The 21,718-nt window shown below is 36.3% G+C and overlaps 1 protein-coding gene across 1 annotated transcript in view; it reads left to right on the top strand.

Annotated features, from left to right (window-relative positions):
- Positions 1 to 21,718, top strand: part of DTNBP1 (dystrobrevin binding protein 1) — a 69,283-nt gene that overhangs the window by 27,142 nt on the left and 20,423 nt on the right. Inside the window, exon 7 of the mRNA XM_032182352.1 lies at positions 2,069 to 2,091. Coding sequence (XP_032038243.1) covers positions 2,069 to 2,091 — 23 coding nt within the window. The remainder of the gene's footprint in view (positions 1 to 2,068; positions 2,092 to 21,718) is intronic.

Raw genomic sequence — 21,718 nt, 5'->3', positions numbered from 1 at the left:
TTTTTTAAGATGTATTTTTGAACATGTCTTTTACTTAGAGTGTTAAGAGAAACCACAAGACAGGATTGATTCGTGTTGTCTAGGATATAAAGGATCGTTAGTCTGGATCTGAATTGCTATGAAGATACTAGGAAATGCAGATTCTTAAATTCCAAATCTTTACTTTTACTATATGCTAATAATTTTATTTTTTTTTTTCAGAGATACATAATCTAAAAAAGGTTTGGTTGACTATTCATTTCCAGCTTTCCTAACAAATGTCTCTTATACATGTGGTTATAATGTCAGCACCCTAATGAATCAACCCTAAAATGGTCAGTTGAAAGGGACAATTCTGTGTTTTAAGATAAAAGCATCGAATATTGGTGTCAGTTGGTTACTCTATTACCATCTTGTTTGCTAGTATACTTGAACACAATTACAGTAATTGTTCTGTGTTCCTTTTTGGAGACAAGTGGCATAAGACCTCTTGGTTTTAGGAGCAACTACTGTAGGTTTTTTCCTCTTAAATTCACAAGATGTTTCCTCAGTATGGTTTTTGCTTCAGTCTGTGGAAAATATGCATTTCCTGTGATTGTTTTGTCGAATAGTATGCCGTTATTTAAACAGAAGGAATACAACTTGAGTGTTTAAGAATTTTGTATTTATATATAAAGTACACAAGATAGGAAAAAATTATTAGCATATGAACCTGCAAATCATAGGTATTGAGAGGTAGCTTTTGTTCTCTGGTAAAAAAGGGAATTACTAGATTGAGAAATGGATGGAGGAGAAGCAGGAAGAGTAATAGATATTCATAGGAAGTTAGAATTCAGGCTTTGCTGCTGTAACTTACGTGGCAGCTTATTTGCTGGTAAAGTACACGTTCTCTCAGAGATCTATCTTGGCCATTTGGTGACAAAACCGGGATGTTCACTGGAAATGTGGAGGTAAATGCATTCTCTCACTGCTTTTGGAATATTTTATCCTGCCTGGAAAATAGTTTCAGGTTTAAAATAGCTTTATCTGTTGTCAGTGCAAGAATAAATACTGAAGTGCATCATCTGTTAGGGAGGAGAAGGAATTATTATGGCATAGCATATGTACTGTGAAAAAGTCTATATTGTAGGTGACACAGTAATGACTGAAGCATATGTATTCATCTGTGGGTAGTGAGTAGAAGCATTTATCTGGAGAACTGTTAGTTCAGGTATTCTGTTTTATTTTACTTAAAATCACTTTTGCATTCAAAATTTGGGATTTAACTAGGCTTATTATGTGTATGGGACTGAAGTCTGCAAGGCACAGGCTGAAAAGATGTTCGTTGTGAGCCTTTTTGTAAGGAAAAGGCCAGCACTCAGCCTTATTTAAGCTATTACTTAGATTCTTCTTTAGCCTCCAAATTCATGATGAATCAGTACTTTGTAGCAATGGCAAATAGAGCATTTTGCAATTTCCTGGAAACGGGGAAACTATTTCTCTTACCTATATGCTTTGTGTTCAAAATTGCTTCACAACTGAAGGTGGAATGTGACCTGGTGTGAAGGAAAAAAGATAGAGTTGCTGTTGATTTCTTAGCTTTCTGGTACCCGAGTAATGCGTTATCTGTTACTCTTTGTACTTTAAAGTCCTCTCCTCTGAGGAATGTCCCTGTATGCTTCTCTTGACCTTAAAGTGTGTTGTAATTGAGCAAATGAAGTTGTAAATTTTTGTCCTTAGCAGCTCCCAAAAGAATTTTGAACAGCATTGGTGAAAATGGACCTCTGATTGTTACTCACTAAGCTATACACTGGCAAAGCCCTGCTAAGCAATAGATGTTTTAGTATCTGAAGTCTTGGTGATTTTTGTAACAGTGTATTTAGAAATTATGTGGATAGATATAAAAATGCAATGCTCGTATAATTATGCATATTTATGAATATGTGGTAGCCTGATTTCTAAACATGTTGATCAAGTTTGATTTAGGTAAGCACACTTAATAGTATTACCCTTACAAATGAGATTCTCGAATTCTTTGCTTTGAATCTTTTAATGAGTCTTAGTTATTCTAATTTTATTTATTTTTTTGTATTCTGCTTTTCTCCAACAGGAAGGAACTTGAGACCTTCAAAGGTAAGTCCTGTTTTTCATTTTCTACTTGAGTATTTGTAAGAATTACGGTAATTCTTTTCTAAATTAAACTAATAAGGAGCTGTTCCAGTTCTACATTTGGTAACGTGAATGTTATTTCAAACCCAGCAGGCTCTTTCTTTTTAAGTTTACCTGTTCTTGCTACTGGTTTCATTGGGAGAGTCATAATCATAGGAAGAACACAGAGGCTACTGTTGTCTTAGCCAGGTTTCAGAGATTTGGCATCTAATTCAAGTCTCTCCCTTGGTCTTTGGTTTTGGAAGTTAAGAGCTTAGTCTTCTTCTGTTAACTGTCATTTCTAGCATGAATGTATTTTTAACATGTGTTGCAGGCTGTTACTTGTTAGACTTTTGTCTAGCTGTTCTAGGATATTTTCACAGTATTATGCTACATCAGACAAATACTTTTTTTTTTTTTTTTTTTGGCTCAAATGTGGATATAAATGAAGATACATACGCGTATCTGTCCTAAACAATATGCAATGGCTAGGAACTCTGTCACGTATTATTGCTTTGTACTGTGATGCGTAGGTGGAACACATTACCATTTTCAGTAAATTTTAAATTCAGGTTTACTCTACCTACTAATGTTAATGTATGATCAGCTTGAGAATTACTATAATCTTTTGCTTTGAATAAGGTGTGACTGTGGCTTTGTGACTAGTCTTTATTTTTGAGAACAAAGTCAAGTACGTTGACTTACGCCAATTAATTGTCTCTTCAGATTGAAAGAAGGGCTGGAAATTTCTATCAACTGCATTCCTCTTTGCCTTTTCAGTTCATTACTATCTCATCCTTACATAATGCTAAAAAAAAAAAAAAAAAAAAAAAAAAGGAAAATAATAAAGCTAACATTAACAGACAAGCAACACAGATTATGTAAAATGTCACTTTATCTGTAGCTTACCATAACAACTCTTTTTTTTCATTGATTTGACAGCTTTCAACACAGACTAGCTCAATACAAAACCAACGATAATGCTAAGCTTGTTCTGTTCCACGAGGCAGCTACTTTGTAGTACCTGATGCTTGGGAGAATACCAAATCCTGTTATTCTTGTTTGTATTGATTAAAGGGTTTAAATGAGTTTCTAGAAATGAGGAGGATGGTTTTCAAAGTTACTTCTCTTGGATTCTCCTTTTTTTCCCCATAGAGATAATATCTTCTTGTTACACTGTTAAAATTATTTCACAAAGATGAATATTTTCATGCAGATGGAAGGTGTTAGTTGTGTAACTACCTTGAAATGTATACCCAACTAAGCAACTGGCTCATATAGATGGATACAGATTTCCAATACTTGTTATGAAGGCTTGTCTTACTAGCCAAGAGGTTTTTACTTAGTACAAAGAGGGAAAAAACTGCAAACAGATTCCAAGAAAAAGGGCAAAGGCTTTGTTTGTTTCGTTACTGAGAAGTTCAAATGCAATCTGTGGCTAGCACAGTCAATATCAATGGCAAAGGAGTAGGATCTCACACTGTAACAAGGAAAGGCCAGGTTAGAGGGTACTCTGGGTCTGCTGGATGTTTTCAAACCAACTGATCAAATTTATTCTACAGTACTTAGAAGAATTGGTGGAAGCTATGGAAGGCTGGAAAAGCACAAACGTGGTGACAAATCTTTAAAAATGGAAATGAAATGTCAGCCTAATTGCTGTATTTTTTCATACGTTGAACTGATGGATAAGGTTGTACACGTCAGAAAAAGAAAGAAGTAATAGCTAGCATTTTTGAAAGTAGTTGTGTCGAACAAGTCTAAATTCTTTATAAGGCGGCAACAATATGGTTTAAAATTAACAATAGATGCCTTCTTTTAACTGCGGGAACAGTTTGTACTGACATTATCCCAGGAAACTGAGATTAAACTACTTAACAGTGTGTGCATAGCTGATTGGAAATCCATACCCGGAAGACAGAAATTTTCATGGTTTCTTAAATATTAAGTCGTCTACTTTCTCAGATCTGATGCTACTCTGAATTCTTCTTGTTAATGGGGGTGGCGAATTAGAACCACAGACTGGCTTCAGTCAGTCTTTTTCTGGCCTTGGGGAGCTTCAGCCAATTTTTGAGTACCACAGCATGCATTTCATCAGCTGAATAGAAGCAGGGGAGTGAGAGCTTCCTCCTCACGATGGATTCGTGATTATGGAGTGACAGATGTGTCAGTTCTGTAGCAGCTTTGCCCAGTCTAACTGGTGGCTCCTTCTTGCATGTTTCTTTTTTAAGCTGCTTCCAAGGCTCTCTAGATTTGCACAGAAAATGATCCGTCATTTCGTTTTGATTGATAAAGCAAGCAGAAAAAGCTAATTAGATGGCTCTAGAACTGCTGGCACAGGAGGAAAAGGCTGGGGAGCACATCTAAGTTACCAGTGTAACAGTGTTACGTTACCTAACACATTTTAAGGATGAGATGAGGAACCACTGAGCAAAGCAGTCATAACATGTTATCTTAAATATTGCAGGTAATTTTGGTTTGCTGTATTCAGAAAAGGTTGGTTCAAACCTTTAGATTAAATAAGGAGTAGTTGTGTAGATTATTCTTTACATTTTATATTGCAATATAGATGACAACCTCAAGCAATTCATCCTTGCATAACTGTGCAAACTGAAATGTGCTCAAGAACATGGTCCATAAAATAGCCAGCACAGAGGCCAGGAACAAAGAGCTGTTTAAAGTGAGGGCACTACAGTTTGGGGGAAAGAGAGAAGAAGGCAGTCAGTACCTTCTACAGATGGTATATTTGGACATTTGAGCTGGGTAATGGTTCTAATTACCAGAGCCCAGAGGTTCTGGAGATGCTACCAAGTATATACTATGCTCCTGTCATCTAATTGAATTTAACCTGGAGCTTAAGAGGTTTATGAGAAAGATAACATGAAGTGACATGCTTCCATTAGTAAGGGAGTGGACACTGGACATGGATTACTTCCAGGACTCTGGAGAAATAAGTCAAATCAGAAAAGTTAGAAACAAGGTAGAATAGGAAAAAATAAAAAAAAAAAATTAAAGAAGGCAGCACAATAAAATGTTATTTAAATAGTTGAAAAAATATCATGAAATTACTGAATGTAGATCAATTAGATGTCATTCTTCTGAGGTTTTCTGACTTAAAGGGAAAGGAAACATGCGCTGAGGTTGGAAGAAGGCTAGAGATGTCTTGTAAACTCCTGTTCCCTTATGTCCTCAAACAAAGCCAGTGTGAAAGTTGTTTATTTAACTGATTGAAGTCCTGCCTTCTCAGATCCAGAGAGATCTTTTGGATCTTTTTTCTTTTGGTTTGGTTTGGTTTTGAGGTGGTGTATAACAGGCATCCTTGAGTAGTATATATGTGCTACCTTTATACACACTTGCACCTTTCAGTGGATACGCAGTTGAAAGCACTGTACATTGACTTGTGTTAGAATGGAAAGAACAAAAAAAAAAAAAAAACAAACAGAAATGCCAGCTTTGATAACATTAACTTACTATTTGTGTATTAGAATGCCTACATGCTAAAAAGCATTGGCTTCTAGGTTGAGGATGGTAAGATGTCTTACATCAAAACATGTTTTATAAACCTGTAAGTTCATTCTATCTGAACGTGGAGAAATTAAGTATCACAAAACATTCCTTTAATATGTATGTTAGAAGCAGTAAAGAGAGGGTTGTTTTTCTGTGTCCAAGTGCACCTCTTACAATCCCTGCTGCTGAGTTTTCATGCCTTGCACAGGATAGAAAGCAAGTTTCACTGGAATTGACAAATCAAATAGTATAGTCTGAGGGTCAAAACAGCACAGGACTGAAAATTTAAATTCAGGGATGCATCCCAATAATTCCACAGCACAGAAAAAATATTGGTTGTGCATTGCCACAGGCTGTGACGAGGCAGGTTTAGCTCACAAACGGGCAGATAGGCAGCTTAACAGTCTCTCCCAGGAGCTTTGTGTGGGTATAAATATGAATAGATACAGATACACAGATCTAGTATGCATGGGACCACTGTAAATTTGAGTGATCTTATAAACATTTATGAACAAAATTGTTCTTTTATGAAACCTAGGAAAAGAATTGTTTCAGTTTTCATTTCCTATTGCGTGTGCTAAGGTATGAAGAGGTGATTCATTGACCTGTGAAGTATTTTCTTTGAGCATGCCAGCTGTCATCAAGAAGAGGCTCAGGCAAAGCTCTGTGTTTATTATAATAAATATAAAAATACCTTTTTATATATAAAAATTATGTATATTTAGATATTTATGTATTTAAAATATTTATATATTTTATTCTCTATATTATATATATAGAATATTATATATGTATTGTATATATAATATATATTTTAATATATAAAAAATACCTGTTTGCACCATGGGAAAGTATTGACAGTCCACTAATGTTATGGGTAGTTGATGTTATTACCTTTAAGTAGCATGGAACAAGTACACAACAATATATTAAGTTATGAATGATTTCTGTATTTGTCAGCAGAGATACTGTTTTAGAATTTGTTTCTAGCTTTGTTCACATTTGTGCTACAGATTGTACTCTCTTCTGTCATGAAAAATGGATTTTGTTATTCTTCTCTTCCTTTTGCTTAAAGACTATTTTCAGGGCCAGACTTTCTCCTTTGTTGTTTGCTGTACCTGTAGTATACAGGGTCAGGACCAACCTCTCCAGTCTCTTTTCTTTCAACCACAGAGGTTTTCTATAAAAATGTAAGCATATCGTATTTTGTAATCTGTGATGCTGAGAAAGTGAAGGTTAGAAGCTTTCCTGATTCTTTCTAAGAAGCATCTCTGTGAATAAGGCAGGGGTTGACTGATGTCCCAGCAGATCTGGCATTGGTATATCTGAAGTGAGTATGCAACGGGACAAAACATCTCAAAGCCTGACATGTTTCCTGTTTTTTAACAAGTTATCTTTCAGAGAGCTTTGTCAAAGCTGATGGTGGGTTTATGGATGAAAACACTGGGTAGGGCAGGTGAAGTAGTCTCCCAGTTTCTTCCTAGTACGCATCAATTGCAGTGTTCAGAGAACCACTTTTGGGAGCTGGATTATACTCCGTCCTGCCCTGTTCTGGCTGCTTAAACAAATGGATCCTGGCAATTTCTCAAAATATACAATTTATTTTAGACAATATCTGTGTGTGTATTTGTTCTTAGTATTTGATGCGTTTTACTCTTCGATGGTTTTGAAAGGGGAGAGCATATCATTTTCATTTTTACAGCTGAGAAACCAAAAATTATATGGCAAACATGGTTATTTTTTCATAGTTCTTGAAATCTAGTGCATTTATGACTGCACTGAGATTTGAAATCATTCCACTGTCCTTTTAGAGACATGGTACAATTTATGTTTGTGGGTTGTTTCTTTTGTTTGCTTGTTTTAAAGTTAGCATTGCTTTTCCCTTAGTGTAGCCAGGACTGTGTAGTAGATGTTTACAGAATACTGTAAATATCTTTAAAAGATGGATGAGTGAAGCAGAGCAATGAGATAGATACTGGGAAAAAAAGATAAAAATAGTCTAAATTACACAATGGTAATAACTTATGTTACTGAGTTTACTTCAGACTTCATGCAATGATAGACTTAAAAATTGCTTCTAAAAATCTCTATTAAATAAAAACAAACAAAAGGTGTAGGCTGAAATGTTTTGAATTATGTTTCTGGAAAGAAAAGTAAGCAATAGGAGCCATTTAGAAATCAGTAATGCAGCACTTTTCGACAATGAAAGGTGTCAGAAACTTTGTAAGGGCAGATATGCATGCGGCTTTGGCTACTGAGTCATGCATATTTCTAAGCTTTAACAGGATTAGTTTCATTCAAGCTTAGGGAAGCTGGTCATATGATCATTTTCAGCACTTCTGTTTACAGTACAAAAAAATACATTTCCAGCTCTGTGCATCAGAGATCACTCCCAAATAGGTCCTGATATTATTTTATTTTATTTTTTTTTAAGTTTTGTCAAAATACTCTTTGTGAGAAAGAGGATGGGGAAGGAAAGATGTATTTTTTTTTTCTTGCTTTTCTCTTCTAGGTTATATCATTGGGTCACATATGAAATATGGATGTTTTGTCATCCTTCCTCATAATCTAAGATGCTTCTGTTGAATTTGCACTTTTCCAATCCTTTTTTTTTTGGTTGGGGAAGAGGGGAAATACTAGGAATCTATCTCAACAGATAATTGTGTCAAATTGATTTTTCTTCTTGTTTGGGGATCTTCTTTATCACACTGGCCTCTGATGGCTGTCAAAACCAGCAACTTTTTCCTAACCTTCATATAGTCTTGCAGGTGCAATGTATTTTCGGGTTTTTCATTTCAGTTACTTCGTTGAATAGGGGAGGGAGGATATCTTGGTTGTTCGTGTGCTGCTTCTAAAACAGGCAGCGAGAGATAGTCAGTGCTTCTGCTACTAGTGCTTCCTGAGTGTTTCCTGATTGTTTTAGACTTTATTTAGGTGACCATGGTCAGAAATGTCAATACTTAAGACATTCATCGCAGATGTAAAAGGGGACAACTCCTATTTTGGCATACCAGAAAACATTTGGAAAACAATTGCTTAATTCTATTGTCATAAAGCTAATTTGGAGTTGAAATTTTCAGATTTCAGATACTCAGAATTTCAGAATTCAGATATTCAGGTTTCAGATTTTTTTTTTCATTATTTTGCTGTGACCTGAAAATACTCCGAAAAATTAGTCAAAAATGCATGTTACCATCTTCTTTCCCATCCCATCAAGCCTTGTATCTTCGGATGTTCTGTATTGTCTGTTGTAAGAATTGATCAGGACTCCCATATGTAACAACTGTTCTCTTGAGAATTGAATGATAGGAGATGTGGTTTCTTCTAGACAAACCTTGAGTGAAAGACAAATGAGTTTATCTACTTAAGTCTTCCATTATGCTGTAATAGGATAAGACAGATGGAAAATAAACCCAAATGATAAAGAGTCCTTATAGCTACCTTGCATTTGATTTTCCTGTTTGTATTTTCATTTTTCAGACTCCCTCTGTGTTTTCAGACTCTCATATCTGTTTAATTCTCAGGACACTTCTTAAAACTGTCAGAGATCTAGCTACTTGTAAGTTCTGGCCACTTTTTTTCCTTCCTTGATATAGCTATGGACAAGGCTTTGAAAAAAAAAGAAAGAAGGAAAGAAAGAAGGGGGGAAAATAGAGAAAGGGAGATTTACTCTTGATCTTTCACTGTTTTTCATCCTGCCTCATAGATATCTGAATCTCCCCCAGCAGGGCAGACACCACCACCAGCAGTGATGTAAAAGCTTTGCAAATGTCTGTCTCCCTGGCGCACAAGTAGGTGGTCCTGAGTTGCAAACATCTGATTTTATCTGGCTATCAGACTTTTATGGTACAGTTTTAAAACTTGTTCCACATATGAATACATACCCAAGAACAGCAAAAGTCTTAAATTTTCTTTCTTGGTAGAGGCTGCATGTGTCCATCCTTCATAGAGAATGCAAGTGGTTGCTTGTCTTTGCTGTCCTCCTGTTGTGGTTTAACACAGTAGGCAGCTAATCCCCACACAGCCCCCCTTAGGATGGGGAAGAGAATCAGAAGGGTAAAATCAATGCAAATTTGTGGGTTGAGGGAAGGACAGTTCAATAGGTAACGCAAAAGCTGCTCAACATAATGATGGGAAGTAGTGAATGAATTCCTTGGAGGGCAGATGCTCAGCCAGTTCCAGGAGAGATGGAAACTAACTCTGTCCCAGACAATACCAGCAAACCCCCTGAATATCATTTTTTGGGGGAATTGGCAGCACCTTTGTATTGAATAGTAGGGGTAGCTGAAAATTAATTAGCTGCCTTTGACAAGTGAACAAAATGTTTGCTAGATTAAATATTGGCTCTGGGGTGAAGCAAACTACAATGGATAGTATCTTAAGTATACATTTATTTTGCAGATGACTACAAATATATTTGTTTCCTAATAGGTTAAAGTCTAAAAACGTCAAGTCTTCAGGATAGACAATATTTTCTGTGCAAGAAATAGTTTACATTTCAATGGGAAAAAAATAATTTTCAAGTCTACTTCAGCTTTAGGAAAAAATGTCTACATTTTGAGCTTGAATCACTACATCAGGACATTATTTCCCATTAGGATTTGATGAAAGGGGGGGCTACACAGTCAACTGGCTATCACACTGAAAATTATTTACCCCTCTCCCATTTTCTCTAAGTTTCCAACTGATGAGGGAAAAACAAGGCTTCCTTAATAGCGGCCATGTAGGCTTGGGTGGACCTTAGTCAATCATGAAATGGTATCTACTTCCAAATCTGTTATGTACATCACAAATTGGTCTGAATGTTCAAAGCTGTAAATAGAGAACAATTTTTAAAGGAAATCTAATGCTTAGAAAAGGATGCTGTACAGATAACAGGTTATTTATGAGCAAACTAAATCGTTACCCATCCTTGGAGCAAATACTGTGTGTTGTTGCAACTCAGCTGATCAAAGATGGTTCTTGTTCTGGTTCATTATTCCACTCCAAACCATTTCTGGTTTAATGCTTAATTTTTTTTATTTTTCTTATTTTTCTTATTTATATTTTTCTTATTTTATTTTTCTTATTTATATTTTTCTTATTTTTTTGCTTGTTGTGTATTTAGGCTATAATGTAACGTTGAGCGCTACAGATGTGATTCTGCAGTTTGTTTGTTTGTGATCTCTTTGCTTAGACTTCAGGATTTTATTTTACGTGATGGCTGTCACCTGAAAGTAGTATTCAGACAATGAGTTAATATAATCCAAAGAGTGCTAGTGTTCTAGATATCTCAGAAACCTTGTCTTTGTCAGTTTTTTTAAATCTTAATTATGACTGGGGAAAGCAGATAGAAAGGACACTTTATTTTCTTTGTAATTCTGCTTCATCTGCATGTATTTTTAGAGAATCCTGTAGGTTTTTTTTATATGATACTTAATACTCTTTCATCCTGTCTTATGTATTTTGAGGGAGTGAGTTTATTCTTCCAATATTTTTTAATTTTGATACGTTTGTGTGGCTTTCATTTTTCCCTTGAATTTTACTCTCTCTGCATTCTAGTGTTACACTAGGGCAAAAGCCCTCTCAGAGGTCAGACACGTCACAACAATTTTGACATCACTGCAGCTAAAAATAAGAGGGCTTCTGGATGTGCACGTACAACTCCTGTTGGCTTCAGCAGAATTTGGCCCTGTGTTGGAGTCAGCCCTTGCCGAATCCTGTTTTTTGTAAGGAGTGGAGGAGGCCAATATAACAATATAAAAGATTTTCTCTGTCTATTGCCAGGATAAATAGCTAGCCATTTAGATGATAGGAATAAATTTTATGGGAACACAAGTTCTATCAGACTTAGTTGTGGAAAATAAAACATGTAAGAGTGTGATATTTTAGTTGTCTATAATGCTTAAGCGATTGATGTGGGGGGGGGGGAAATAGAAGCCTATTATGTCTGCAGTGCTAACAGGAATTCATTCTTTAATTACTAAAGTACAGACTGAAAACAGGATAATCTTGTGATTATGTTTTTCTTTTTAATCTTTCCCATGAATATTTTTGGTGTTATTTTCACCAGCGAAATAAAAGCTGAGTTCCATAGGCCATACGGTCTTGGTGATTTTTCCCCTAATGCTGAGGATTTGAGCAGTGTATGTTACATAATTTCCTTCCGCCTGTACTCTATTCTGAAAATTGTCATCAGAAGCTGTCTAAAATGTGATATTTTTAAAGAAGAGCGAGAGAAATCATTATGGCTATCACAGTTTCGAGCAGCACTGAGTACACTCCTAAATGGAAGAGGTATTGCCGGCCAAATTCTGAGCTGTGCCTTACAATTTCTGAAGCAGAATTGCACTGTTGTGTAACAGTAGCATCGCTATAACCATGGATTCTCAGTAATATGCAGTTCCCATGTACATTTTTTAACTGCATAAATATTATCTGAATTTTTAATGATCATGTAGTCTGGATATGAGATACAAAAATGCAGTTTTCAGAAGGTAAGATTGTTCCTAATGTATTAAAAAAAAATACATTCGAGGTTTTTAATATTTTATATGTGAAGTAAGAATAGTATGTAAGCTGGTTTATGGGGTATCTGAGCTAAGCCATGCTAAGGAAAAATACTTTGAGGGGAGATCCACATGAACATTGCCTAATACAAAGAAAAAGCAGAGCCCCTCCGAACCTTTTTCTCCTTTCTAAATCATTTGGAAATGATTCCAGCTCTCTGTCAAACGAGAGCATGCTGTAACTGCATGTCACGGGCTGATAACCCCCTGCAAAGCTTTCTCCCTTTGCACCACCCCTTTCTTTAGCCGCATGTGGTATCTTCCCAAATCCATGCATGCATTCGGGTGTACCACAGCTGCTGGTAGCTCACGTTCAGGTTCTGGAGAGGCAGGGAGCTGGAGCATCCATGTGCATGCAGCTGTGCGTGAGTGACCCATTGAAAACTGGCTGTGGCGGTGCTACTGCTTTGAAAAAGCAGGCTCCGAGCATCGCTCTTTGTTCTACATCGGTGAAGATGCACATCAGGGGAGCTGCTTGGTAACCGGAGGGTTCACTTGACCGGTGCTGTGCTTCTGTTTACTTGCTTATTTCTTACTGCCATGTCATCTCCGGGAGCCACTGACAATACTCAGAAGAATTCACGTAGGTGGAACTTTAATTATCTTTATTATTCGCCAGGCTCATTTGCCACGCTAATGGAAAATGGAAAATGAAATGAAAGTTAGCTTAATTAATCTCTTCAGTCACCACCATTGCCTGATTTATAAAGGGTGTGCTATAAACGAGAGGTTAAATATCAACTTGATTTAGCAAATTGAGGGAAATAGTGACTGCATATCTGTTTGGGCAGAGGTTTTATATATTGCTTTGCTGTCTTGGTTTGCATTATTGTCAAAGTAATATTAATCTGATTGAGTCAGTTTAAATAGGAACAAGTGAAAGAATACAAAGGCAATGATACCTTCTTAGCTAAAATTCAAGCAGACTTTTGTCTAAGGGTGGGGTGATGTTGGAGACGGGAGAGAGAATTATTATCTGAAGATAAAAGCTGAATATTAAACATTTGAGCAGTGTATTCATTAGGGTAGATGCACTCATGCTATTTTTTGCTTTCCTTCAGATAAATAATAAATGGTAAAATCAGTTTTAAATGAAGCAATTACTATATTTACATTAATGATCAGGCTGTGTCACATGCAGCAATATTCCTAATAATGTCATTAATATTTTTATGATGCTAATTGGTAACTAAGTTGATGTTTAGAACCGTGCATTAATTAAAATCAAAACGAGAAGTTGATTTCTACTCTGATTCTGTTTTTTTTTTTTTATTCTTTTATATAACCAATGAATTAGTTTTTTCTGTTGCCATTCATGTGGATTTTTTTTCAGTCCAGGACCAACAGATGACAGTAAATTGAGCTATTGTACTATTTTAATAACCTGTTGGAACATGCCTTTATCAAGGCTCTACCTATGAGTTGGAATTTTGACTGCTAAATTTATTGTTAAATAACATGTACTAAAGTTGAATATTTTGTATGAAATGATTCATCTGGTATGGGAGAACTCTTTGCAGTTAGGTTCGTTAGAAATACCTGCTGTATCAAAATAGTTGCTTCCTGTAAATTTAGATGGTACAGTTGACTGTACTTAAAGGTGGCAAAATTTACCCTCAGTTCTGCTGAATGTGGTGTGACCACTGTACAGTCAATATTGCCAGGTTAGCAGGCAATATATATAGTACTGGTATAACCCATTTTGTATCCTTAACTACTTGGTACATATTGACAGAAGTTGTATCTTCTTTTCTTTTTTATTTATTTATTTATTTATTTTTCTGACTGTTGTTTCCTCAAATTGAAATGGAAGTGTGATGAATTGCTGGGGGAGATTTGGAGGAGTTCAACCTTTCTGTTTTCCCTATTTGCCATAATATGCTGAACATGAGAACAGCTATTTGGTGGTGGGGTGGGGCAGGCCTGAAATGTTATTACTGTACAGATTAGAATACAGAATTGCAGAATATTCCTGAAACGTGAGCGGCAGCAGTATCACTCCTCCAACCACTGCTGGGAAGAGGCAGCAGTAAGTAGAAGCTTTAGTGTCAGCATTAATTCTGGAAGGGTTAGCACCTCTGTGGTAACCAGGTTTATTCTCATGGGCCTTTCCACATTGGATTCTTTATTTTCTTCTTGGTGACAGAAGAAAAGTAATGCAAAAAGAAAGATGGCTTATTCTATTTTCATGATAACCTGTTTGCTCACCATCTCTGTAGGCTGGGGTGACCGAGAAATTAGGAAATAACTCACCTACATGCTCTTATAAAGACTGCATCTCTCTACCAAGACCAGATGTAATACTTCGGGGGTAACACCACACGCTCTATGTTCTTGTGGCCTGTGAATGCATCTTGCTGCAAAGGAATTTTTGAATAGTGACAATGTTTTTTTCCTTTGGCATGCTTCTTCTATGTTATTATATGTTAGATATGTAAATGTAAGTGCAGGCACTTCATCAGTTTGATAGCTGTATAGTAACCGATTTCATGTTTTTTTAATATTTCTCCACATGACACTGTTTCTTTCCATAGTAGTACTGTAAATGTGGTACCATTCTGGTCCTTGCAGTGTTCTGAACTAGTAGAATTGTTTTAAAAGCTGCAGTGGAAATAATTTATGCCTTCTGTATAGCACAACCTTAGATAAATCTCAACCCCACCTACCACAGCAGTCAGGTATTCCACTGCCAGTTCTGATTGATTTCTAATCGTGCAGCCCAGAAGGGCAGGTGGCTGAGGAGTGTGTGTGGACATGTAAGAATTCTCCAGGTTTCTTTGCTCCTGAGCAGCAAACGTGGCCAGAATGGGGATATTCTGGTAAACAGCTCTGCCCATTTTATTTACAAGTGTTTATTTGTGTTATGTATGCCGTGTTAAATTGTATCAAGGCATTAGAGCTGAAACTGTGCAAACAATTCTTGAATACTGCAGCTAGTGTGGCATCCTTTTAATAATGTGTTTGTTTTCCCTGAACAGGTGAAACACTATTCTTTATGAAATGTTTTTGAATAATTAAAATGGTGAAGTACTTAGTGAGGCGTTTAAAAAGTCGGTGAAACATTTTTGTAAGCATGTAATAATATTTCTAAATCACGTATTTTTAATAGAGTGTGTAAGCTAAGGCTGAAGGAGGTTAAGAGGCAGTTTTGACTGACTGAACTCATTGTTTCATTTTTAATCACTGGGGTTACTCTGTAGATTAAGAGGAAATGAAAATCTTGTGGAGATGTCACTCAGCCCTTTTTCCTTTTATGTAGAAGCCAGCTAATGCTATTTTGACATTGCATCAATGAGACTTGATCAAAATGTAGCTGGCTGTGTCTCATTTTAAATCAAACAGAAACGGTGCCACTTATATGAATACATTTTGGGCATAATTAGATGATTATATAATCATTCCAGACCTAGCACACCAACATTTCCATTGGCTCAAGAGGCTTTTAACTTGGTCATAATCATACTGGAAATCCTCATAGATTTCTCTCTTCTCTGTTTTTCCAACATTAAAGCGAAAAACCCACACTTGACTGAGAAGACAGCTAAAAATACATCGGGAGGTTTTCACAGCATGTCTTGTGCTTTTACATGGGTAGAAAATGGAACTGGGGGCACTTGATAAGCTTAGGTTTTGTAGCCCACTGGTGATGTGCAAATCACAGTTTTGCAGACCTGGCTGTCTTACGCCTTAATCACAGGTGCAATGTAATGCTTTTTTGTTTCTTTAAAGTCTGTTTAACCATACGGTGGAGTTACAAGGGTGGATTTTTTTTTTTTTTGCCTTTGTTGTCTGTGCCTTCAGTCTCTTGAGCAGCACTGAGCATTGCTTCTTGAGCTTGCTGGGAAGCAGGGTCCTCAGGAAGTGCTTGCAGCTTCAGCTGTCTCCAGAAATCTGTGTGACTGAAGGAAGCCTCACCATGTTAAGGGTTTGGATGACATATGTATTTTCCCTTTTTTGCTTTTTGGTACATAGTTAGAGGGTTGTGCTGCCAGTCACTTAGTATCTGGTTCTCAGCATACCCGAATTTGTTTTGGATGAAAAGCTGTAGAAAAGCTGACAGAATAGAAAGCCAAGTCCTTGACTTCCAGCATATTTGGGGAACCATAAATGGCATGAAAGCTTCCATTAGTCACAGAATGGGAGGAAGGCTGGCAGAGGTACTTCTGTCTCCTTCTCCCTCCATAGAGTTCAGTGTGCCTAAGAGACCTTCCTACCACTGAAGATTTCTCCTGCATGTTGGTGATTATTCAGTCTAGTTCCTTTAAAATTCATGGAGTAAAGATGATTTCGGTATACAGAAGAGTTGTGGACTATATCTACAATAAAGGAGAAAACAGAAAAGCTTTTATCTAACAAAAAACAAAAAAAAAGATATATCTTAAGTCGTATTTCATAGGAACTTGTAAACTTTGAGGATTTCCAAGACAAAAATAAATAAAATCCAGTGATTATAATAGGAAAGTTGTAAAGTACAGACTACATATAAAGATATTTTTAATGCATTATTAAAAAAGCAATGAATGAATTTCAAAAAGGCCATTATTTTGACTATGTAGTGCTATTTACAGACCTTGGAAGTTAAAGATTTGAAGGTTAAGTTTTGAGAAGAGGTGATTCTAGCAGCAGTAAGGGTAGGTGACTAACAGCAGTAAAACACACAGAAAGTAAAAATTATCCACTATTTTTCTAATGATTACTGTATTAAGAAGAGAAGCAATAAGAGTTGTCATGCTAATCTTGCTTGATGTCATTGTTTTTGTTTAAAAAAAAAAAAAAGCAGCTTGGAGTGTTTTATTGCTGATGACCCGCAGGGCTTGTAACATGATAGAGAAATTGGTGATGAAAAAGTTACACTGGGAGAGAGATTCTGCTTTGGCTATGTATGTTTTACCAGTCTTTAAACTGTTGTGGTAAACAGGGAGATTGGTATGGGAAAGAAGATGTCAAGAATACTGAAAAGGGACATACTGGGATACGGTGTGGTCTTCAGCAGATCTTTAAGTCAGTCTGGGGACTAATCTGATTTAGTTTTAATGATACAGGCAGAAACACCAGAAGGATATGGATAATACCTGTTTATGACAGGTTGGGTATATTTTCAGTGCAGAAAAAAATGACAATAAATTTCAAGAATTTGAAGTTGAGAGTACCAGAAGGGGGTTAAAATGCAGTAGCCTTTTTTCTTCTTCAGGAGAATCTGAGCTTTCCATGGATCTTTGCATTCCTCCCACCACAGTATTCTTAGTTTCTCCCCACAGTACCCTTGTTTTCTTCCACTGTCCCCAAATCCCCTTTCACACTCCCCAGAATATCTTCAAGTTTTCTTCTTTTGTCATGCTGTCTGGGTAATGATCAGTGTATGAGGCAACTGTGTCTGGAGTTAAGGGCATGGGTGTTGCTACCTGGGAATAACCTGTCACTTTCCATGCCCATGGAATAGGTAAGGTCATCTCTGTGCCTTTTCCTGGTATGACATCAGTAGCAGAAAGAGAAAATTTTCTTCCTAGCTGGCAGTTTTGACAGAATTTGTAGGAATTTAGCATCTTTCAGTCTTCCAACTCCATTCCAAATGTGGCTGAAAATGGCTGTCAGTGGGAAGGGTTGAATAGACGAACAGCAAAATGTGACAGCAGTAAGCTTAAGATATTCCTAAAGAAAATTCCTAAGAAAATCATGGTAGATGCATAGATTTTGTCCTCTGGTAGTTAATAGCAAGCCAAAAAAGTTCTACAAGTTGACAGGTATTGAGTGAAAATGATTTAGGAGGAAAACCATCTCCGTGATAAAGTCACATTTGATGAATGAGCTACTGAGATTAATTCAGCTGTGAACAGGGTAAATAACATCCTGGGCTGGATCAATCATGAGCTCTCCAGAGGACAGCTGCAGATGAAAAGAGGTGCAAGAGAAACAACTGAGTTATGAGAGGAGAGCTTACTGCACATGATACCCGGCGAGCCTGGCCTGCTTGAGAGATGGTGGTGGGGAGAGACTTCCATCTGTAAACATGTGAAAAGGAATTAACACCAAGAAAAAGGGAAAAAAAAATCCTGGCAGGTCAGCATGGGTTATGGTGGGGTGTTTCGTGTTTTGTTTCGTCTTTTAGTAATCAGTGTGCCCAGCTAATTGTTAATTGTGTTAAACTGTTCTAGTATTAACTCAGCAAAGAGGCTTTCTTAAATCCTATAAGCACTGAGAATGCCGTCTGCCTATGTTGTGATATCGGTCGTTCTTTTATTCTACTGTCAGTTGTTTTCTTACTTAGTCTACTCATCAAATTACATGGAAGGAGGAACATATGAGTATTTGACACACTATACTGAAAACTTGGGCAGAAAAGTTTCCTTTGTAAGCAGTTGTTTCAGTGAACTTGCTAGTAACTATTGCTCTGCTGTATACAGAGGGTGAGAACTAGTAGCTCTTATATAAATTTAGTCATTGATAACTAACCTGAAACTTTGTTATATAAAGGTCAAGTTCACCGTATTTTCTTAATTAATATCCTTACCCATTACTGTTAGCTGCTGTTTTTAATTGAATATGTCATGTGACAGCTGTCAAAGGCTACTGTAAAGAATTCAGTATAAAGCCACAAGATTGTATGTAACCATTAGCCTTGCTCAAAAGGAAAAGCCTGAGAAAAATGCAGGAATTATTTTTCTTTTTTATTTTATCATTGTCAGAAGACCTAACCACACCCCAAGTCCCAAACCCAACTTGGGTTCCTTCAGAGATCTTGCTTTTAATTGTTCTGGCCTCTAACTCGGTCTGGTCATTTCTGTGCCTCTTCATATTAGGAGTATACAGGATTAGGGAAGATATAATAAAAATAATGAAAATGTTTGATTTTTTTTCATTTCCATGTTAAATATATATATATATATATATATATATATATATATATATATAAAACTCAATTTTTAAGTGTCTCCATTTGCTAGCAATGCCTCTTGGCTATGGACAAAAATATACTGTTTCACCATCAGTTTGCAATGCTGTGTAGAATGTGATATTTTCTCAGTTTTATGTTTTATTAAGCCCTGTGGAAAGTGTTAAGTAACTTACGTAAACATGAAGTTGATGTACAATGTAGTACTGTTTTTAGAAATCCCATCCTTTCTTTTTTAAGTACAAGATGCTGACTTCCTTGTGCACTTGTATACAGAACATTATTGGACATCAGCATGATCTCTTGTGTCATGACCTAAAAAGAGAGTTTAAAAAACAGCATGGCCTTCGTTCCTGAGCCCTGGGCAATTGCCAGAACTTTGTATTAAAGCCCACAAGCAGTGGTACTAGAAGAGTTTTTGCCTTAAAAGATAGGTGGAGTTATATGTGGATCACCGATCTAGCATCTCTAGCGGGATGGAGACAGATTTGCTCTGACAATATAATGCGCTTTGCGAGCTTCTATTTTAAGAATTCGTTGCACTGTGACTTCTTTAAGACTGTATTGGACAAGTATTTTGTTTCGCTCAGGGATCTTACACTCCAAGAGGCCCCGGTATGTTCATACTGGCATTGTTAAAATCTCCAAGTCAGAAAGTTCATACACCTAGAGAAATATTTTTTTTGACTACTCCTTGACATCTCTCTTTTATGTTTTATAGTTCAGCTGCTTCATATTGTTCTTTTGTACCGTTACCTCTCGGCTAGGTGCAATCCAGTCTGCAAACCAACTGAGAAACGATGCGCTGCAGGACTTCCTCTTACATCTCCTTACAAAAATCTTGGAATGATTTGAAAATCCAAGTTCCGCTTTCATCTGCAGGCTGAGTGCAGCACGAGCAGTGAAAGTGCAAATGGCCTTTCTGTGTGCTGCCTTACGTGATAAGCCTCAGCTCTGACCACCAGGTCTCTTCTTGAATGAGAAAGTAGTTCAGTTTCTGGGCTCTGGCAGTTGCTCTTTTTTTTTTTTCTTTTTCCTTTTTTTTCTTTTTCCTTTTTTTTCTTTTATTTTCTCTCTCCTAGCATTGAAACAAAGATATCAATTGTAATGACTTAGTAGTTGAGCAAGCTCAGTAATATATGTATTTTGGGAGACAGAAGGAGTGGTATTAATTTGCTGAATCAGTTTATATGAACACGGTCACTCGGTAGACGTGTATTATGCTTCCAGTACAGCTGATTTGACTACCTGACTGCTGCCTGTCTCTCAAATCTGACAACTGTCCCTACAGGTGATAAAGGGGAAGGGAAGAAATCTTTTCATCTACCTAGGTCTGTGGAAGAATATTTTGTTTAAACCAAATGAAATGTAAAATGCCCTACTATGTAATTTCACTTTAAATATATGCAGAACTCAGTATCTGCTGATCTGATCACGAGGGGTATTTCCAAATAGAGAATCTTCAGATATGACCTATATAGTTAGAGCTTAATTTGCTGTGAATATGCTCTTCATTTTACCTGCAACTTCAAGAAAAAACATTTATTGTTTTAATATCTAAATACATTGATATAGGTGTGTGTTTATAAAATACATTTCCTAAGCGGTTTTGATTTTTTTCCCCAACCTTGAGTATCATCATTCACTTAACCATTTTGAAAATATTAAGGTAATGTTAGAAAAAGCAGGGCATCACTCTTTAATAGCTGCTGATATGATTACAGTTTTCACTTTTTAAAATTTATTATAATAGCAGTGTGCAAACGTATCATTTCTGACCTACTTTGAATAGCAAGTGGAAACTGCTACCTTGCAGACTTCTACAGCAAAATGTAATTCATTCTCACCTTCTAATACTTACGGTGTTCACATGTGAAATTATTTGTAATATGTTGAGTACAATACATTTGTCCTTAAGTATGTACTTACATACTATCTTTATCTTACATACAAGGATATCTTTATCTTACATTTAAGGATATCTATCTGTATTAAAATTGTCTTAGGGATTTGGCATATATATGGGTATTTTAACAGAATTAAAATAAATTAATAGAAGATTTATATATCTTTTTATCTCAGATTAAAAAAATACCTTGTTCTAAATACATACAGACAAAGCACTTTATAGAGAGAGCTTTGCAGCATGGATTTTTGAGTGAAAGAAAGGAACTAATTCTTGATAAAAATCTGTAATCTTTTATATATTTTATGGTTGTTTGGGAAGAATTCACTTTCTTGGGTAATGGACCAAATTTACCAATTTTAATTTGAAAATATAGTTTTGATGTATTATCAAGTCTTAATGTGTTTTTTTCTTCCTTCTGGATCAAAATTTCAGCACGTTATGATTGGATCTGTCTCTGTGATGCAGCCCCTGTTTGATGTTGCTACTGTGTTTGCTGCATATATAAACACATGGATTGTCAAGGGAACTTGCTCAATAAATAAGAATTTCATGAAAAATAGTTTAAAGGGAATAATATCAGCAAGTGTGTTTCAAAATAGGAAGCTTTCTACCAACCGTCTACAGCTTTATAGAGCATGAAATGGTAATAATGATGTTACTTTGATTCCTTATGCATGCCTCAGTTCTCGTTAGCCTTGCATAGTCACTGTTCTAAACAGCGATGATACTTTGTAAGAGATTCACAGCAGTTTGAAGTTCGAC

The sequence above is a fragment of the Aythya fuligula genome, chromosome 2, assembly GCF_009819795.1.
Source record: "Aythya fuligula isolate bAytFul2 chromosome 2, bAytFul2.pri, whole genome shotgun sequence".
Lineage (NCBI taxonomy): Eukaryota > Metazoa > Chordata > Aves > Anseriformes > Anatidae > Aythya > Aythya fuligula.
Note: the sequence above shows the minus strand (reverse complement) of the source record. Positions and strands in the feature narration are given on the sequence as shown.